Below are 17,279 nucleotides of genomic sequence, written 5' to 3'. Positions count from 1 at the left end.
ACAAATATGGGATGATTTCAGCTTTGGCTGCCTTAGAATCTCCTATGGAGATATTAGTCAGACCAGGGCATTGGTATTTTTAGAAGCTCACAATTCATATTGATGGTTCTTGAGATTTGAAAGCTATCTTTTAAGGCACTATGATTCTTTGCCTCCCAAAGTTTTTCTAGACAGACTAGAACATGCAAACTCCACAAGCAGGGTCTGTCGTCTCTCTGCTTACACGTATACATCCGGTGACTAGTAGGAGAGTGCCTGCTGCATCCAGCTGTCTTAATGATATGCTCAATGGATTCATTATGTTTTCTCTATTAAATTGCAGTCATTTTCTAATGCTACCCATCAGAGTTTATCCTTCCATCAGGTTAAGCTTCCCAGACCTTAGACTTCTCATCTTCTATGTGTGGATTTTTACTAGTTTTAACCTTCAAGTCTAGTGGTAATTCTTCAGAACTCTCATGCCTCATCTCAACAAATACCTGTGCTGAATCAATTTGAAACACTAAGCCAAGAACAGCAACAACAACAAAACGCTGAGGCAAATTATGTAACTTGACTCCTAGCTATTAACTCAGTAAAAATTTGTTCATCTGATTTAATCCACGAGTCAAAGCATACTATTTTTTAAAAAATATTTTAAAATATTTTATTTATTTATTTGAGAGTGAGAGAGAGATTGAGAGAGTGAGTGGGAGGAGGGGCAGAAGGAGAAGCAACCCCCACCCCTGCTGAGCAGGGAACCTGGAAAGGGACTGGATCCCAGGACCTTGGGATCATGACCTGAGCTGAAGGCAGACATTTAATGGACAGAGCCACCCAGGAACCCCTAGGGACTATGATTAATAAAAAAGCCTTTCCATGCTTTCTTTCCTTTCACCTTATTTTTAAGGCTGTTACCACAGAAAAAATGCATGAGGTTAGAAGAGAGTTTTGGTTTTATCAGAATCCCACTTTATAGGTGACCATTTTTAACAAAATTTTATGAGAAGGCATTAAAGAGATTGAAAGTTGTGATTTCAAAGAAATCATAAAATACATAAAAAGTGGTAGCCAATCAGGAGGGCTTAGAAGCTCTTCCACTTTAAACATTTTAGCATCAATTTTCTTTTACCTGTTCATTCAATTTTCCTTTAACGGTGTCATTTATTTAGCCTGTATAGACCTTACCGTTAAGTGAGAATGAGTGTATAAGAGAATCTCCGTTCAGAACCTCAGTGTCTCTTGATCTTAGTTGTTCTACGAGTTGTTTAAATGGGAGCTGTATGTGGAAATATTTTAAAATATAAAATGTTTGTAAATTAATGTCAGCATTTGATTATTCTTTTTCATTTTTATTATTTGCTCAGCCTTTAGACTTCCTTTATTTTATCACTGAATAGTTTTCATTAATCTTTATTTTGTAGTTTACTGAATTTAAATATTCAGTATACTCCAGAATATTTAAATATTCTTGGAGTATGATAAAAACGAAAATCATTTTGATCACATCTTCACTCTTAATGCTTCATTTTGATGATTTATTAAAATTTAATACATTGCTAAAGATGCCTTTATTAAAAATTAATAAGGTAGTTTTGCCTTATGATATTTCTATTTTAAGAATAAAGTTTAAGAATAAAGTAGAGTTATACAAAGATGAAGGCTAACTTCTTCCAGAATATCATGACTAGCAAAGAATACTGATTACAGTTCCTGTCCCCATGTGGTTCTCTTACTCCTTTGCTTTTTCTTCTTGACTGATGAGAGTTTTCTGTATTGCCTGTCCCTTCTCTCCCCTCACTCGGACTGGAAGACATGGGAATAGAATGGTCTCAGGTATACTTTGTATACTTAGTTACACTTAGTGGCAAAGTGGACTTTTGGTACACATCTTAACGTTGAGCTGTTTTTTCAAGATCAGTCTTTGTCATCCATTTCATTTATCTTTGTCAAATGACGTGTTTCTCTCTAATGTAATCAAAGCATACTCAGTTATGTGATTGGTCCATCCAGTTATTACATCTCCTAATGTGCAGTTTTGTGTTTTGGTTTTTTTTTCCTAAAATCAATAAATTTTAGGATTTTTGATGGGTAGAATTTCAGAAGAGCAAAAGAATGGCTTGCAAAAGGTATTTTTAGATAATATGGATTCTGAACCATTTTATTCTTCCAGAGAAGACCTGAAAGTGAGAAATTAGTGATGACTGAACATATTACTCCCCTCCCACTAAAAATCCCATGCAGCATTATGTGAAATACTTTGAGTAAAAGCCAGCCACAGATGTTTTAAAACACTCAGGCAGTTAATTCTGTGAATTTAGCATTACTGTGATCTGATATTAACAATCCTACCTCTTAAAATTGTCATAATCTCCATCTGTTTGCTGTTTCTCAATTTACTTATTTTGAATTTTAAATTCCTAACCTCCTCTTTTTTGCTTCATTTCTTTTATATCCAGACGTATCCCATCTTTAAATACTTAAAATAATTTCAAAATAATTTTGAAATTTAAGACATATCACATATATTTGAATATAATGAATATAAAAGACATATCACACATATTGCACATGTGTGTGCTCAACACACACACACACCCCTTATGAATTAGAATCTTCTCTATAGAGGTGATAACTTCCAAGATCTTAAAGTAAGATCCCATTAATGATTTTGAAAATTGGGAATGATGTGGTTTGTGTTTAAAAGGGCTGGGTCACCAGTTAGGAGGAGACTATTGTGATAGTCCAAGTGTGGGTATTTTGGATTCAAGTGGTGACAGAAGAGATGGCAAGAAATGGACAAATTTGGCATATATTTTGAAGAGGAAGTGAGAGGAGTTTCTAATAGATAAAATGGGGAGGAGGGTGGGGGCCGGGAAGAAGAAACTGGTTACATATTTTACCATCTTTGGTGGTGTGATGACTAAAGGAGGAAGTGTTTAGTGTTGGGGGTATGAAATCAAGCTTTGTGTTGGGCATTTTGAATTTGAGATACCTAAGCAAATATGTCCAATAGGCAATTGAATAAATGGCTGTGGAGATAAAGGAAGGTTAAGGTGGAATCATTAGCATATATTAATATTTTTTAAAATCACAGACCTTGCTAAGATCATTAGATTAACAGTAGAGATGGAGTAGATGGTCCATGGCCATTTCTATGGCTTCCATTAATGAAAGGTGCGGGGAATGGGGAGTCAGAGAGCATCCAGTGGCAATTATATACAATACATAGAGACTGTTTTCATAGAAATTGTACATGCTCGAGATAATATTGCTCTTTGGACTTTTTAAAATGGAGAACTAATTGACATTTAGCCTTTATTAGTTTCAGTTGCAACATGATGATTTGGTGTATGTAGATATGTGAGATGATCATCATAGTAAGTGTAGTTGACATCCATGAACACACAAATAAATTTTCTTTTTTCTTGTGATAACAACTTTTAAGATATATCTCTTAGCAACTTTCAAATATGTAATAGAGTATTGTTAACTACAGTCGGTATGATGTATATGACATTCACAGAACTTATAACTAGAAGTTTGTACCTTGTGGGAGGCCACGGTAAAGCTTGAGACGAGGACCAAACCACGCTCTGACTTGTGCCTCCTTTAAAGTCCAAATAACCTAACAAAAGGTTTAGAATGGGAAAAGTTGAGTAGCACTGAGAAAGGGTCTGTGCTATATGTTGTGTGCTTGCCTATGTGACTTCCCACATACTTGCTAAACAAATAAGAACAATTGGGTTGGGGTCATACGTTCGTGGCTGGTCCTTGCTGCTCTAGTACAGCCCATAAATTACTTTCAGGTTTGCTGCATTAATACAGAACAATTGTACTGGCATCAGCCATTTGGCCTCACGAGGTCTGCTATAGTCAATGGTGAAATTTATTATGGGAACTCGTGGTTGTTTAACTAGACACAGGTGTATTGCTTCTCCTATGGTAATATCACTATATATATGGCCTTAATGCTTTGAATAAACTTAGCACTGTTGGACATCCTCCTCAGTGCTCCTCCTGCCCCCATCTCTCTGCTTCTCGAGTTCTTTTCTTCATCCTCTTACCTTCACATTCCTGTTTGATTTGTTGCGCCGGCCGCGACAGTACCTTGAAGATCTTCACTTCTTCACCTATTTTGACAACTCTCCCATCCCTGTCTCTGGCAACCACCCATCTGTTTTCTTTATTTAGGAGTTCAGGGTTTATGTTTTTTAAGATCCCACCTACAAGTGAGATCATACAGTGTTTGTCTTTCTTCAGTTTGCTTATTTCACTTAACGTCATGTCCTCAAGGTTCATCCACATTGTTGTAAATGGCAAGATTTCTTTCTTTTTTTGGTGTAGACAAATAGCATTCTATCAAAAATGTAAAATGTATAGCATATATTCTTTACCCTTCATCTGTTGTGGACTCCTAGGTTGTCACTATGTCTTTGCTATTATAAATAAGAAATGCTGCAATAAGTGTAGGGGTACAGGTATTTTTTTGAGATAGTGACTTTGTTTATTTTCAGATAAATACCAGAAGTGGAATTGCTGGATCATAGGGTCGTTCTATTTTTGAGGCAACTCCACACTGTTTTCCATAGTAGCTGTACCAATTTACCTTCCCACCAACAGTGCATGAGGTTTCCCTTTTCTCCACATCCCTGCCAACACTTGTTATTTCTTATCTTTTTTAATTCTAGGTATACTAATAAGTGTGAGCGGATACCTCAGTGTGGTTTGGGTTTGCCTTTCCCTGATGATCAGTGATGTTAAGCACCTTTTCATGTACCTGTTTTTATGTTTTCCCTGGAAAAATGGCTCTTCAGATTCTATGTCCACTTGTAATCAAATTATTATTTTTTCTTTTGAGTTGTATGAGTTTTTTTAAATTGTATTTTGGGTATTAATCCCTTATCAAACATTTAATTTGCAAATCTCGTTCAGCAGATTGCCTTTTCATTGTGTTGATAATTTCCTTTGCTGTATGGAACTTTTTTATTAGTTCCAAATACATTTATGTATTTGTGCTTTTGTTGCAGTCTGTGTTTTCTTTTTGTTTGTTTTAAACTAAGTGTTTGGCATATCCTTGAGGTTCCAAGTACCACTTTGAGTGTTACTAATGTATAATTCTATACAATGTCAATATACAGTCAGAGATCACATTACCAAGGAAGCATTAAAGTTAGGATATAGAATCCATCCCTCCCCCTTCCACTTGCCTCTTCAGGACTTAGATTGTTTGAGGTCACTCAGGTTGAAAGAGTTTGCCAGAAAATTCTCATTAACAGGATTGCCCTTTGGCCTTCCTCTCATAATTTTTTGTCTCTCTCTTAAAATAAGTAAGCACATTATCAAAGTCATTTTATTTTTAAAAAGTTGTCATCAGCGTGGAAAATTTGGGATTCATGAGGAGTGTTATTAAATGTTCGATGTCACTGATGTCACTGACAGCATGGGGTAGCAGATGAAAGCCCGGTTGATAAATTCTGCAAGAATATTTGAGACAATGAAATGTGGACTGGCGTAGACAAAGCTAAATGCTGTTACTTTGAGCCAAGCAGAATCCTGTCATACTCCATATTTTGGGGCATGCCTGATTTTGTTTTCTCTAGAATCTAAACCATGAAGTGAAAGAAGATAGTTATTTGATGTCTTTTCTATCTTGTGCAGAGTGCTAAGTACTTTTATACTGTGGTCTCAGTTTAACTTGACATCAGTTCTGAGGGGGAAATACATTCAGCCCATTTTACAGAGGTCAAGAGATTGAAGCTATTTTTCCTTGCTCTTTTAGAACAACAAGAAAAAAATGCTCATCAAAAGTTATATACAAAGTAGGCTTCCAGAGTCAATGGTTTTTGTTTTTGTTTTTAGGTTAAGTTTTCCCTAAGCATGTTTAAAAGGAGATAGAAATAAAACCATGTATTTAAGACCTTTGTGGTTTTAACTGTTCCCTTCAAAAAGTGTATTTTATCTCTAAATGTTAAGTGAAGTGTTCCCAGGCTGTATTGATGATGATCTTAATTTTTGCCCTTCTCTTTTGGTTTCAGAGGAAGAACTTGTCTCTTTTCCTCAGCATTAGTTTGTTAACTTTCTGGGGGACTTCCCTTTTGGGTGCCCGTTTGTACTGGATGGGAAACAAACCACCAAGCTTTTCCAACTCTGACAACCCAGCTGCAGATTCGGATAGCCTGTTGGCTCGAACGCTCACTTTCTTCTACTTGCCAACCAAGAACCTCTGGCTGTTGCTATGCCCAGACACCCTCAGTTTTGATTGGTCAATGGATGCTGTGCCTCTGCTCAAAACGGTTTGTGATTGGAGAAACCTACACACTGTGGCCTTCTATATTGGACTCCTCCTCCTTGCCTACTATGGCTTGAAGAGCCCAAGCGTGGAAAGAGAATGCAATGGGAAATTTGTAACAAATGGCAAGCAGAATGCAAATGGACATAGCTGCCATTCAGATGTGGAGTACCGGAACTCAGAGATTAAGCCCAGCTTTGCATCCAAAGTAGAAAATGGCATTAAAAATCATGCATCACAGAGAACACAACTTCCTTCTACGGAGAACATTGTTGTTCTTTCTTTATCTTTGCTAATAATACCCTTTGTTCCTGCCACGAACCTGTTTTTCTATGTCGGCTTTGTAATTGCAGAGCGAGTATTGTATATTCCTAGTATGGGCTTCTGCCTCCTCATTACAGTGGGTGCCAGAGCCCTTTATGTCAAGGTCCAAAAGCGATTTCTCAAGAGCTTGATTTTTTATGCCACAGCTACATTAATTGTTTTCTATGGACTCAAGACTGCGATCAGGAATGGAGACTGGCAGAATGAGGAAATGCTATATAGGTCAGGGATAAAAGTTAACCCAGCTAAAGGTAATATTTTATTTTATACTCTTGCCTGGACAGTTTACTCATTGTGCCATTTTATATCCTTGCTTCTTGCCTTAAAATTCAGTATTCAGGAGGAAGATGTCTTTTTCAGCACTCCTCATATCTTTCTTTCATTTCATGTTTTAAGAGCTGAGCAGTACAACCAATTTAGAGATGTGCCCAGAATTCCATTTTTGGAACGTATATTCTGATGTTCCAGACTACATTTGTCCAGAGGAATTTAGACAGTTGTGCAAAAGCATTGACTGTCCTAAGAATTTAGAAAAATGCTTGGTTTCTGTCTTTTAAGAACGGACACACACGTCATCTCTTTCATCATGTAATAAAAGTCAGGTATCCCACTTGATATTTTAGCTTTGCTGTTTTCCAAGCATCGCCTGAGGAAATACCGTGAGACTTACACTGACATCTTTAAAAACATTTGGAGGTGACGCTACCTCTGAATCTTGGAATCGTGTCTCTAGGTGTCAGTGTGCGCGCATACAAGTGTGAGTCACCCTCGGCTTTGCAGAGCCCCGGTAAGCTGGATGTTACCCAGCCGTTAGCACTTCTTATGTAAGAGTTCTTAAGTCACATAGGGAAATGCACTTCACTGTACAGTGAGATTGATCATGTATTTCATTACTGGTTTTGATTTAGAAAACTACTTTAGCAAATCACAGAATCTATAGTCAGAACTGAAAGTCTCCCTTAAAGCTTAAATGAACAGGCAGAAGCTGTTAAGGTGATTTCTCTGGTTTAGACAGTAAAGTGATGATAGGAGCCAGGGAGCAATTAAGTGAAAGCAAGTGCACCTTTTAAGTGCAGGAATATATCATAGTAAATAGTGCCAGCTAGTCCTGTTCTTCATAAGCCATTCCTTTTTCTTTTTTAAATTATTTATCTTTTACATTGTGGTTGCTCGCACAGCATTTGAACTGGGCTGCTTCTACTTTTCCAACACAACTGTGCACTGGTATCCAGATATGGGAAGTGTAAAACTGTTCCAAATGAATGGAGTGACCTACTGATGGATATTGGGGTATATGCATGAAGATCTAGATACCCTAAAAGCAACTCTGGTATCTTTCTCCAGTTACCAATTAAGACTTCAGCGAGCAGCTACTTATTTCTTCAAACTAAGGAACTGATGGTTGGTACTTGTAACACTGAATAGATTTCAGGGATTTTAATGGGAGTAGAAACATTAAAATTGAGCTAATGCATAGCAAGGAATTCCTCAGTTCTTGTAGAAAAGATCTTTATCATGTGGCTTTTGTAGGTAGTGACTGATCCACAGGTTAGTGAATTCATGAACCCCTATCTTGCTGTAAAAATGTTGCAATCAGTTCTCAGAGAACGCCTTTCAGCTGGTTTTTCTTCACTGGTAGATGAAAGTATGTAAAGCAAAGCTATGTTGCTAGTTTATTTTCCTGCTATTTAAAACAGAGACATTGTAAAGAATTTAAAGAAAAAAAAATCCAGCATGTTAATTTCCTCACAAGGTGGTTCTGAGCATTTATTTAATTTATTGGTGAAGTTTCAGGTTAAGCTACTATAACAAAGCCCCCGCCCCCCAATAATGGTGACTTAAGTAAGATAGAAGCTTTATTCTTTCATGTAACAATCTAAGTATGTGTAGCCCAGAGCTGATAAGATGGCGCCATGGGTTTTCAGGATCTGGCTCCTTTTCTTTTGTTCCCTTGCCATCTTGGTAGTGTCACCCTGTCCATATGGTCTGAGATGGCTTATTATCACATCAGCACTTCAGCTCACAGGAAAAGAGAAAAGGAGCAAATAGTGGGTGTACCCATTCTCTTTAAGGGCATATCACGGAAATTGCACACACCATGTTTGCTCACAGACTCTTGGCCACACCTAGCTGCAAAGAAGGCTGGGAAATCTTATCTTAATTCTGAGAAGCCAAGTACTCAGCCAAATTTCATTCCTCCTGAAAATAAAGGCAGATACTCAGATGCTAGAATATAAGTAGCGGAATCTGTCCTCACAGAGATAAGAAAGCATTTTGTAAACTCCTAGATACTGCCCAGATACGATTCTAGTTATACTTGGCTATGATACTTTTGGCAGTTATTATTCTGACTTTGATTCCGTTATTTTGCTGACATAGCTAAAATGCTTGATTCTTTCTTCATCCTTCCACTCAGTAAAACAGTTATTAAGCATTTCTTTGGTTTCCGATATATTTTCATGTCTCCTTCCTAATACTTAAGGAGTGCTATAATATTTAGATGCTGCAAGTATTATTAGTTAAATGAATATATGACTGACTAATACTGTTAAGTCCCCGAAACATAAAAAATTAGATTCTTGAATGCTGCCCCGACCCCTCAACCCCATCAGCACCACCTGTACCCCTCCTGTATTTACAGCCTCTATTTACCATCTCAGTTGATGGCAACTCCATTTTCCTGGCAGCTCTGACCGTTTCTTTGGAGTCATCAACCTTCCATTTTTCTTTTACACTTGGCATCCATTTCATCAGCAAGGCCCCTTGACTCAGTCTTCAAAAATAGGTCCAGAACTTGACCACTCTTTACCACCTCTAGTGCTACCACTAGGAACCATGGCACAGTCATCTTTTATGCGATTATTCCTAAAAGCCTCTCAGTTGGCTTCCCTGCTTCTGTTTTTTCTTGCCTGTTAAGAGAAGGCATGCAGTAATAAATACATTGAAAAATAAATGTCAAAGTCACAGTCTTTGTAAAGAGCTTGTAATCAGTTTAGAGATAAGATGTATACGCAATGAAGATGAGAGGGTAAACTATTAAGCTGTTGATATATCAGGAGCTGAGAGATACTTCATATTAAGAGGGATAGAATTGGAGATGGGGGTAGTTTGGGATCCCATGGCTGCCTTCTGTGCATGTGCTTCCCTTCTGATACAAGGCACAATTCTTAACATCTATGTTCCTTATTTTTTCTATTGGTAACATGTTAATAATAATTCTGGCTACGGTTGCTTCCTTAGCAATTATGAGGCTGGTAGTAATCTTCCTTAAGGTAAATTTTTCTTAGTCTGCTATGTTATTTGAGTCTAGCAAAAGATTAGAAAGCCTTTAAAGCCAGTTCTTTGTAAGGTTGTCTGAGATTACAGTTATTTCATTGAGTTAGGTTTTTTTGTTTTTTGTTTTTTGTTTTCCTCCCCTCCTTTGAAAGCCTCTGCAAATTCTGGAGTACTTCAGTCTACCATGTGCTTTACCGGAATATGATTTTAAGCCTCATGAAGCATTATACATTAAAGCTGCTGCCTTCAGTAATGGGTCCTGTAGACAGCTGCCAGTCATTAACTGATTGGATGCAAATGATGATGGGTAAAGCCTGTCATAGTGACTGTGCTGCTAATTTATGGTTTAAATCTGGATAGTAGAGAAATGATAGCTGATTTGGACTATGTAAACCACGAGTCCTATCTCATTATGTGGTTGATAATGTCAGGAAAATACTAGACATAGTTGATTACTGTAGTTTGCTGATTTCACAATGACTCTTTGCATTTTTGTGCTTAGGAAAGAGGAAATTTTCTCTGATGACTGCTTTAATGAGCAAGCCACATAATATTTGAAAGTGTATGTGTGTGTGTTTAAAACAACATATTTTGTGAACCATATTGATTAGTATCTGCTTAAAAAAAAAAAGCATTTTTTAATTCATTAGAAGTGGTTAAACGTATGATCACCCTTCTGGCCTCTGGCTTTCTCTAAATCCCCACATCTTTGGCTCCCTGTAGAACTGAGTACCATTGATCTCTGCTACTCTGGCTTTCAAAGCACCTCACAATTTTCATTATCTTTCATTTTCCATAGCTCTCTCTTCTACAGGTTTGCCTCCTTTCTAAATTGATTCATTCTTCAAGGTTCTGTCCAAAGATGGCCTTTACTTTCCTTTTTTTTTTTTTTTTTAAGACTTTATTTATTTGACAGACAGAGATCACAAGTAGGCAGAGAGGCAGGCAGAGAGAGAGGGGTGGAGGCAGGCTCCCCGCCAAGCAGAAAGCCTGATGCGGGGCTCCATCCCAGGACCCTGGGATCATGACCTGAGCCGAAGGCAGAGGCTTTAACCCACTGAGCTACCCAGGCGCCCCTTTATTTTCCTTTCTGTTAAGATTCTAAAACACTTCCTGGTATAGAGTGTGTGGGGGGGGTTGTGTGTCAATAAACATGCCATTGAATTTCTAAGTTATTTTCCCCCGTGACCTCATACCTATATGGAACTTCTCCACCTGGATGATTTGCCAGTATCTCAAACTCATCACCGTCTTCCCTAAAACCAACTACTTGCCAACTTCCTTATGAATTAAGGTCATAAGCACAGACTAGCAAACTGATAATAGAGAAACAGATCAGTGAGCACATAAACATGAAAAAGAATGATAGCCTATAAGTGGCATATCTGGTATGCTGGAAGATATTTAAAATTTTTACAATTACAGATTAAAAATCAAAGCATTTTGTAGAGTAGTTGGTTTATTAAATATCATTTTGCTTTAAGAACATATGACTGTGATGTTTACTTAAGCAGGGTTAATCTAAGGAAAACTTATTAAACAACAAAGTTTATTTTAATGCCTATTCCTAATATAAATATGTGAAATGATACAAAAGATGTATATTTAATGATGCACATATTTGAAACTCTAAAGGGGATTGCCCAAGCATTCTACGTTCATTCCCTCCTTCTGCAAATGACAATTATGGCCCATTTTGATACAAAGAACAGAGAAAGTAGTTGTTGCAGGCATGTAAGACTTGGCAATTTTTCTTTCATCCCGGATTTGTGTAAAACTGATAGTTGTGTTTCAACCTCACATAGTTTCAGATTTCAAGAAACAAGTATCTTGAAGGAGTAGCATTTTATGTAGGAAACAACTCATAATTTAAGCGAAATCCAAACCGTCAAGTCATGTGAAACTTGACTAATTCGTTGTAGATTTTATGGTCTGAGTTTTTGTTTACCTCTAGTTGAGTGTCTTCAGCAGTGGTGAACTGCTAGCATTTAAGCAGCTAGCAATGAAATTGTATAGTAGGGCTTATTTTATTTCCTAGATAACTCATTATGTTGCTTCTAAAGTAAGATGACAAATTTTCAAAAGAGGTTCAAATTTTTATAAAAAAATAGAATTTGGCAGTAAAGTCAGGAAGGGCAACCAGTGTAGCATTTTACTAAGACTGGCTGGCCTGAGTTAAAAAGCTGTAAAATATAGACTTTTTTTTTTTTTTTAAACAGAGAGATATGGTTGGAGTGAGGTAGCTAAAGACACTAGTCGAGGCTGGTGGGAAGAAAAATCCTACAGAGTTGAATCAGCCCTCCATGGGGTAGAGAGAAATTCTGTATTGCTTAATCTCAGATCATCTCTTCTCTTCTAATTAGAAAAATAAAATATAAAATAATGGGGCTGATGAGAATAAAATGAAAATGTCTCCTTAGCTCAACTAGACTCAAGTATTTTAAAAAATAAGTATGTTAAACTGTTCATTTAGGGACCCACTTTAAACATTTGAGTTTAAAGAAATCAGCTATGGTTGCTTTTCAGTTGGTATGGAATACTCCCAGAAGTTCAAAAGCATCAGGTTTCCTTGACTCTGTGAATGGAGTGGCATATAAATCTTTCCTTTTTGTTCCAGCTCTAATGAGTACAAATACAGTTGTTAAGGAAAAAAATACTGGACCACAACATGAAGCAGGTGACTTCCTGCTTACCCTGTCTTTACAATTACCCATAACAAAACTTTTAGAATCTTTATGGGATTTTGAAAACCCTCAAACCTGAAATTAACATTGTCTTAGATTGAATGTATTTACCAGTGGTTCTGTTTCAAAGGAATTCGGACTTGCATATGATTAAAACAAGGATGACGTTAAATTATTCTGATTTCCATATTAGTTTTTGGGTTTGATTCTTAAAATGCTTAACATTTTTTTGCTTTTCTTTTATTATATATATAAAGTATACAGGAGAAATGTATATATACACATCATATTTGTACCATTTAGAGAATATCACTGAAACAAATAGACAGTTTGCAGCTGAGGAAAAAATTATACCAGTATCTTTGAAGACCTTCCCTGATACCTCTCCTTATTTCAGTTTTGTTTCTTATAAGTACTTGGTTTTATTTTGTTCTAGAACCTCTGCTACAATGTTAAAACAGCAGTGATTAAAGACCCTCCCTGATACCTCTCCTTATTTCAGTTTTGTTTCTTTTAAGTACTTGGTTTTATTTTGTTCTAGAACCACTGCTAAAATGTTAAAACAGTAGTGAGGACAGCAGATTTTTTTTACCCCATTCGTGCCTGAAAAAGAATGTTTTTAATATTTCACCATTAATTATGTACATTTTACAGGATTTTCCATAGATGCTTGTATCTGTAGAGTTTTCATCTTGATTCTAGTTTAAGATTTGTTTTCAGGAATTAATATTGATAGTGATACAGATTTTCCCCCACTCAGTCTGTTGATTTGATGGTTTATATTAATAGATTTCTTAATAGACCTACTTTGCATTCCTGGAGTAAACCCAGGAATTGCTTATAATGTATTATCATTTTTGTATTTTTCTAAATTTGTTTTCACCCACATTCCTGAGTGAGATTGGCAGTTCTGATTTTGTGGTATCATATTCTAATTTCAAAATCAATTAACCTTTCAGACATAGTTTGGGAGTATACCTCTTTTGTGTTTCCTGAAGGATTTTACATAAAATTAGAGTTACCATTTTCTTCTATAATTAGTAGAATTCACCTGCAAACCTTGCTATATTTTTCTTTTTTCTTTTAATTTTTAATTTTTATAAACATATAACATATTTTTATCCCCAGAGGTATAGGTCTGTGAATCACCAGGTTTACATACTTCACAGCACTCACCAAAGCACATACCCTCCCCAATGTCCATAACCCCACCGCCCTTCTCCCAACCCCCCCTCCCCCCAGCAACCCTCAGTTTGTTTTGTGAGATTGAGTCACTTATGGTTTGTCTCCCTCCCAATCCCATCTTGTTTCATTTATTCTTCTGCTATCCCCTTAAGCCCCCATGTTGCATCACCAATTCCTCATATCAGGGAGATTATATGATAGTTGTCTTTCTCCGCTTGACTTATTTCGCTAAGCATGATACTCTCTAGTTCCATCCACGTTGTCGCAAATGGCAAGATTTCATTTCTTTTGATGGCTGCATAGTATTCCATTGTGTATATATACCACATCTTCTTGATCCATTCATCTGTTGATGGACATCTAGGTTCTTTCCATAGTTTGGCTATTGTGGACATTGCTGCTATAAACATTTTGGTGTAGAGAAATGCAACTGATTTCTGTGCATTGATTTTATATCCTGACACTTTACTGAATTCCTGTACAAGTTCTAGCAGTTTTGGAGTGGAGTCTTTTGGGTTTTCCACATAGAGTATCATATCATCTGTGAAGAGTGATAGTTTGACTTCTTCTTTGCCGATTTGGATGCCTTTAATTTCCTTTTGTTGTCTGATTGCTGAGGCTAGGACTTCTAGTACTATGTTGAATAGCAGTGGTGATAATGGACATCCCTGCCGTGTTCCTGACCTTAGCGGAAAAGCTTTCAGTTTTTGTCCATTGAGAATATTTGCGGTGGGTTTTTCATAAATCGCTTTGATGATATTGAGGTATGTGCCCTCTATCCCTACACTTTGAAGAACTTTGATCAGGAAGGGATGCTGTACTTTGTCAAATGCTTTTTCAGCATCTATTGGGAGTATCATATGGTTCTTGTTCTTTCTTTTATTGATGAGTTGTATCACATTGATTGATTTGCGGATGTTGAACCAACCTTGCAGCCCTGGAATAAATCCCACTTGGTCGTGGTGAATAATCCTTTTAATGTACTGTTGAATACTATTGGCTAGTATTTTGGTGAGAATTTTCGCATCTGTGTTCATCAAGGATATTGGTCTGTAGTTCTCTTTTTTGATGGGATCCTTGTCTGGTTTTGGGATCAAGGTGATGATGGCCTCATAAAATGAGTTTGGAAGTTTTCCTTCCATTTCTATTTTTTGGAACAGTTTCAGGAGAATAGGAATTAGTTCTTCTTTAAATGTTTGGTAGAATTCCCCCGGGAAGCCATCTGGCCCTGGGCTTTTGTTTGTTTGGAGATTTTTAATGACTGTTTCAATCTCCTTACTGGTTTTGGGTCTGTTCAGGCTTTCTATTTCTTCCTGCTTCAGTTGTGATAGTTTATATGTTTCTAGGAATGCATCCATTTCTTCCAGATTGTCAAATTTGTTGGCGTAGAGTTGCTCATAGTAGTTCTTATAATAGTTTGTATTTCTTTGGTGTTGGTTGTGATCTCTCCTCTTTCATTCATGATTTTATTTATTTGTCCTTTCTCTTTTCTTTTTGATAAGTCTGGCCAGGGGTTTATCAATCTTATTAATTCTTTCAAAGAACCACCTCCTAGTTTTGTTGATTTGCTCTATTGTTTTTTTGGTTTCTATTTCATTGATTTCTGCTCTGATCTTTATGATTTCTCTTCTTCTGCTGGGCTTAGGGTTTCTTTCTTGTTCTTTCTCCAGCTCCTTTAGGTGTAGGGTTAGGTTATGAACCTGAGACCTTTCTTGTTTCTTGAGAAAGGCTTGTACTGCTATATATTTTCCTCTCAGGACTGCCTTGTTGTGTCCCACATATTTTGAACCTTTGTATTTTCATTATCATTTGTTTCCATGATTTTTTTCAATTCTTCTTTAATTTCCCGGTTGACCTATTCATTCTTTAGAAGGATGCTGTTTAGTCTCCATGTATTTGGGTTCTTTCCAAATTTCCTCTTGCGGTTGAGTTCTAGCTTCAGAGCATTGTGGTCTGAAAATATGCAGGGAATGATTCCAATCTTTTGATACCGTTTGAGTCCTGATTTAGGACCGAGGATGTGATCTATTCTGGAGAATGTTCCATGTGAACTAGAGAAAATGTGTATTCTGTTGCTTTGGGATGAAATGTTCTAAATATATCTGTGATGTCCATCTGGTCCAGTGTGTCATTTAAGGCCTTTATTTCCTTGTTGATTTTTTGCCTGGATGATCTGTCCATTTTAGTGAGGGGAGTGTTAAAGTCCCCTACTATTATTGTATTATTGTTGAGATGTTTCTTTGTTTTTGTTATTAATTGGTTTATATAGTTGGCTGCTCCCACATTGGGGGCATAGACATTTAAAATTGTTAGATCTTCTTGTTGGACAGACCTTTTGAGTATGATATAGTGTCCTTCCTCATCTCTTATTATAGTCTTTGGCTTAAAATCTAACTGATCTGATATAAGGATTGCCACTCCTGCTTTCTTCTGATGTCCATTAGCATGGTAAATTCTTTTTGACCCCCTCACTTTAAATCTGGAGGTGTCTTTGGGCTTAAAATGAGTTTCTTGTAGGCAACATATCGATGGGTTTTGTTTTTTTATCCATTCTGATACCCTGTGTCTTTTGATTGGGGCCTTTAGCCCATTAACATTCAGGGTAACTATTGAGAGATATGATTTTAGTGCCATTGTATTACCTGTAAGGTGACTGTTACTGTATATTGTCTCTGTTCCTTTCTGATCTACCACTTGTAGGCTCTCTCTTTGCTTAGAGGACCCTTTCAATATTTCCTGTAGAGCTGGTTTGGTGTTTGCAAATTCTTTCAGTTTTTGTTTGTCCTGGAAGCTTTTAATCTCTCCTTCTATTTTTAATGATAGCCTAGCTGGATATAGTATTCTTGGCTGCATGTTTTTCTCGTTTATTGCTCTGAATATATCATGCCAGCTGTTTCTGTCCTGCCAGGCCTCTGTGGATAAGTCTGCTGCCAATCTAATATTTTTACCATTATATGTTACAGACTTCTTGTCCCGGGCTGCTTTCAGGATTTTCTCTTTGTCACTAAGACTTGTAAATTTTACTCTTAGGTGACGGGGTGTGGGCCTATTCTTATTGATATTGGGGGGTGTTCTCTGCACCTCCTGAATTTTGATGCTTGTTCCCTTTGCCATATTGGGGAAATTCTCCCCAATAATTCTCTCCAGTATACCTTCTGCCCTCCTCTCTCTTTCTTCTTCTTCTGGAATCCCAATTATTCTAATGTTGTTTCGTCTTATGGTGTCACTTCTCTCTCGAATTCTCCCCTCGTGGTCCAGTAGCTGTTTGTCCCTCTTTTGCTCAGCTTCTTTATTCTATGTCATTTGGTCTTCTATATCGCTAATTCTCTCTTCTGCCTCATTTATCCTAGCAGTGAGAGCCTCCATTTTTGATTGCACCTCATTAATAGCTTTTTTGATTTCAAGTTGGTTAGATTTTAGTTCTTTTATTTCTCCAGAAAGGGCTTTTGTATCTCCCGAGAGGGTTTCTCTAATATCTTCCATGCCTTTTTCAAGCCTGGCTAGAACCTTGAAAATTGTCATTCTGAACTCTAGATCTG

The 17,279-nt window shown here is 36.9% G+C and overlaps 1 protein-coding gene across 2 annotated transcripts in view; it reads left to right on the top strand.

Moving 5' to 3' along the window:
- TMTC2 (transmembrane O-mannosyltransferase targeting cadherins 2) overlaps window positions 1–17,279 on the top strand; it is a 448,793-nt gene that overhangs the window by 198,918 nt on the left and 232,596 nt on the right. For both annotated transcript variants that reach the window (XM_044227017.1, XM_044227018.1), the window contains exon 3: window positions 6,018–6,846. In XM_044227017.1, coding sequence (XP_044082952.1) covers window positions 6,018–6,846 — 829 coding nt within the window. The remainder of the gene's footprint in view (window positions 1–6,017; window positions 6,847–17,279) is intronic.

Source organism: Neovison vison, chromosome 12, assembly GCF_020171115.1.
Source record: "Neovison vison isolate M4711 chromosome 12, ASM_NN_V1, whole genome shotgun sequence".
Classification (NCBI taxonomy): domain Eukaryota; kingdom Metazoa; phylum Chordata; class Mammalia; order Carnivora; family Mustelidae; genus Neogale; species Neogale vison.
This window is presented reverse-complemented; position numbering and strand designations above follow the sequence as displayed.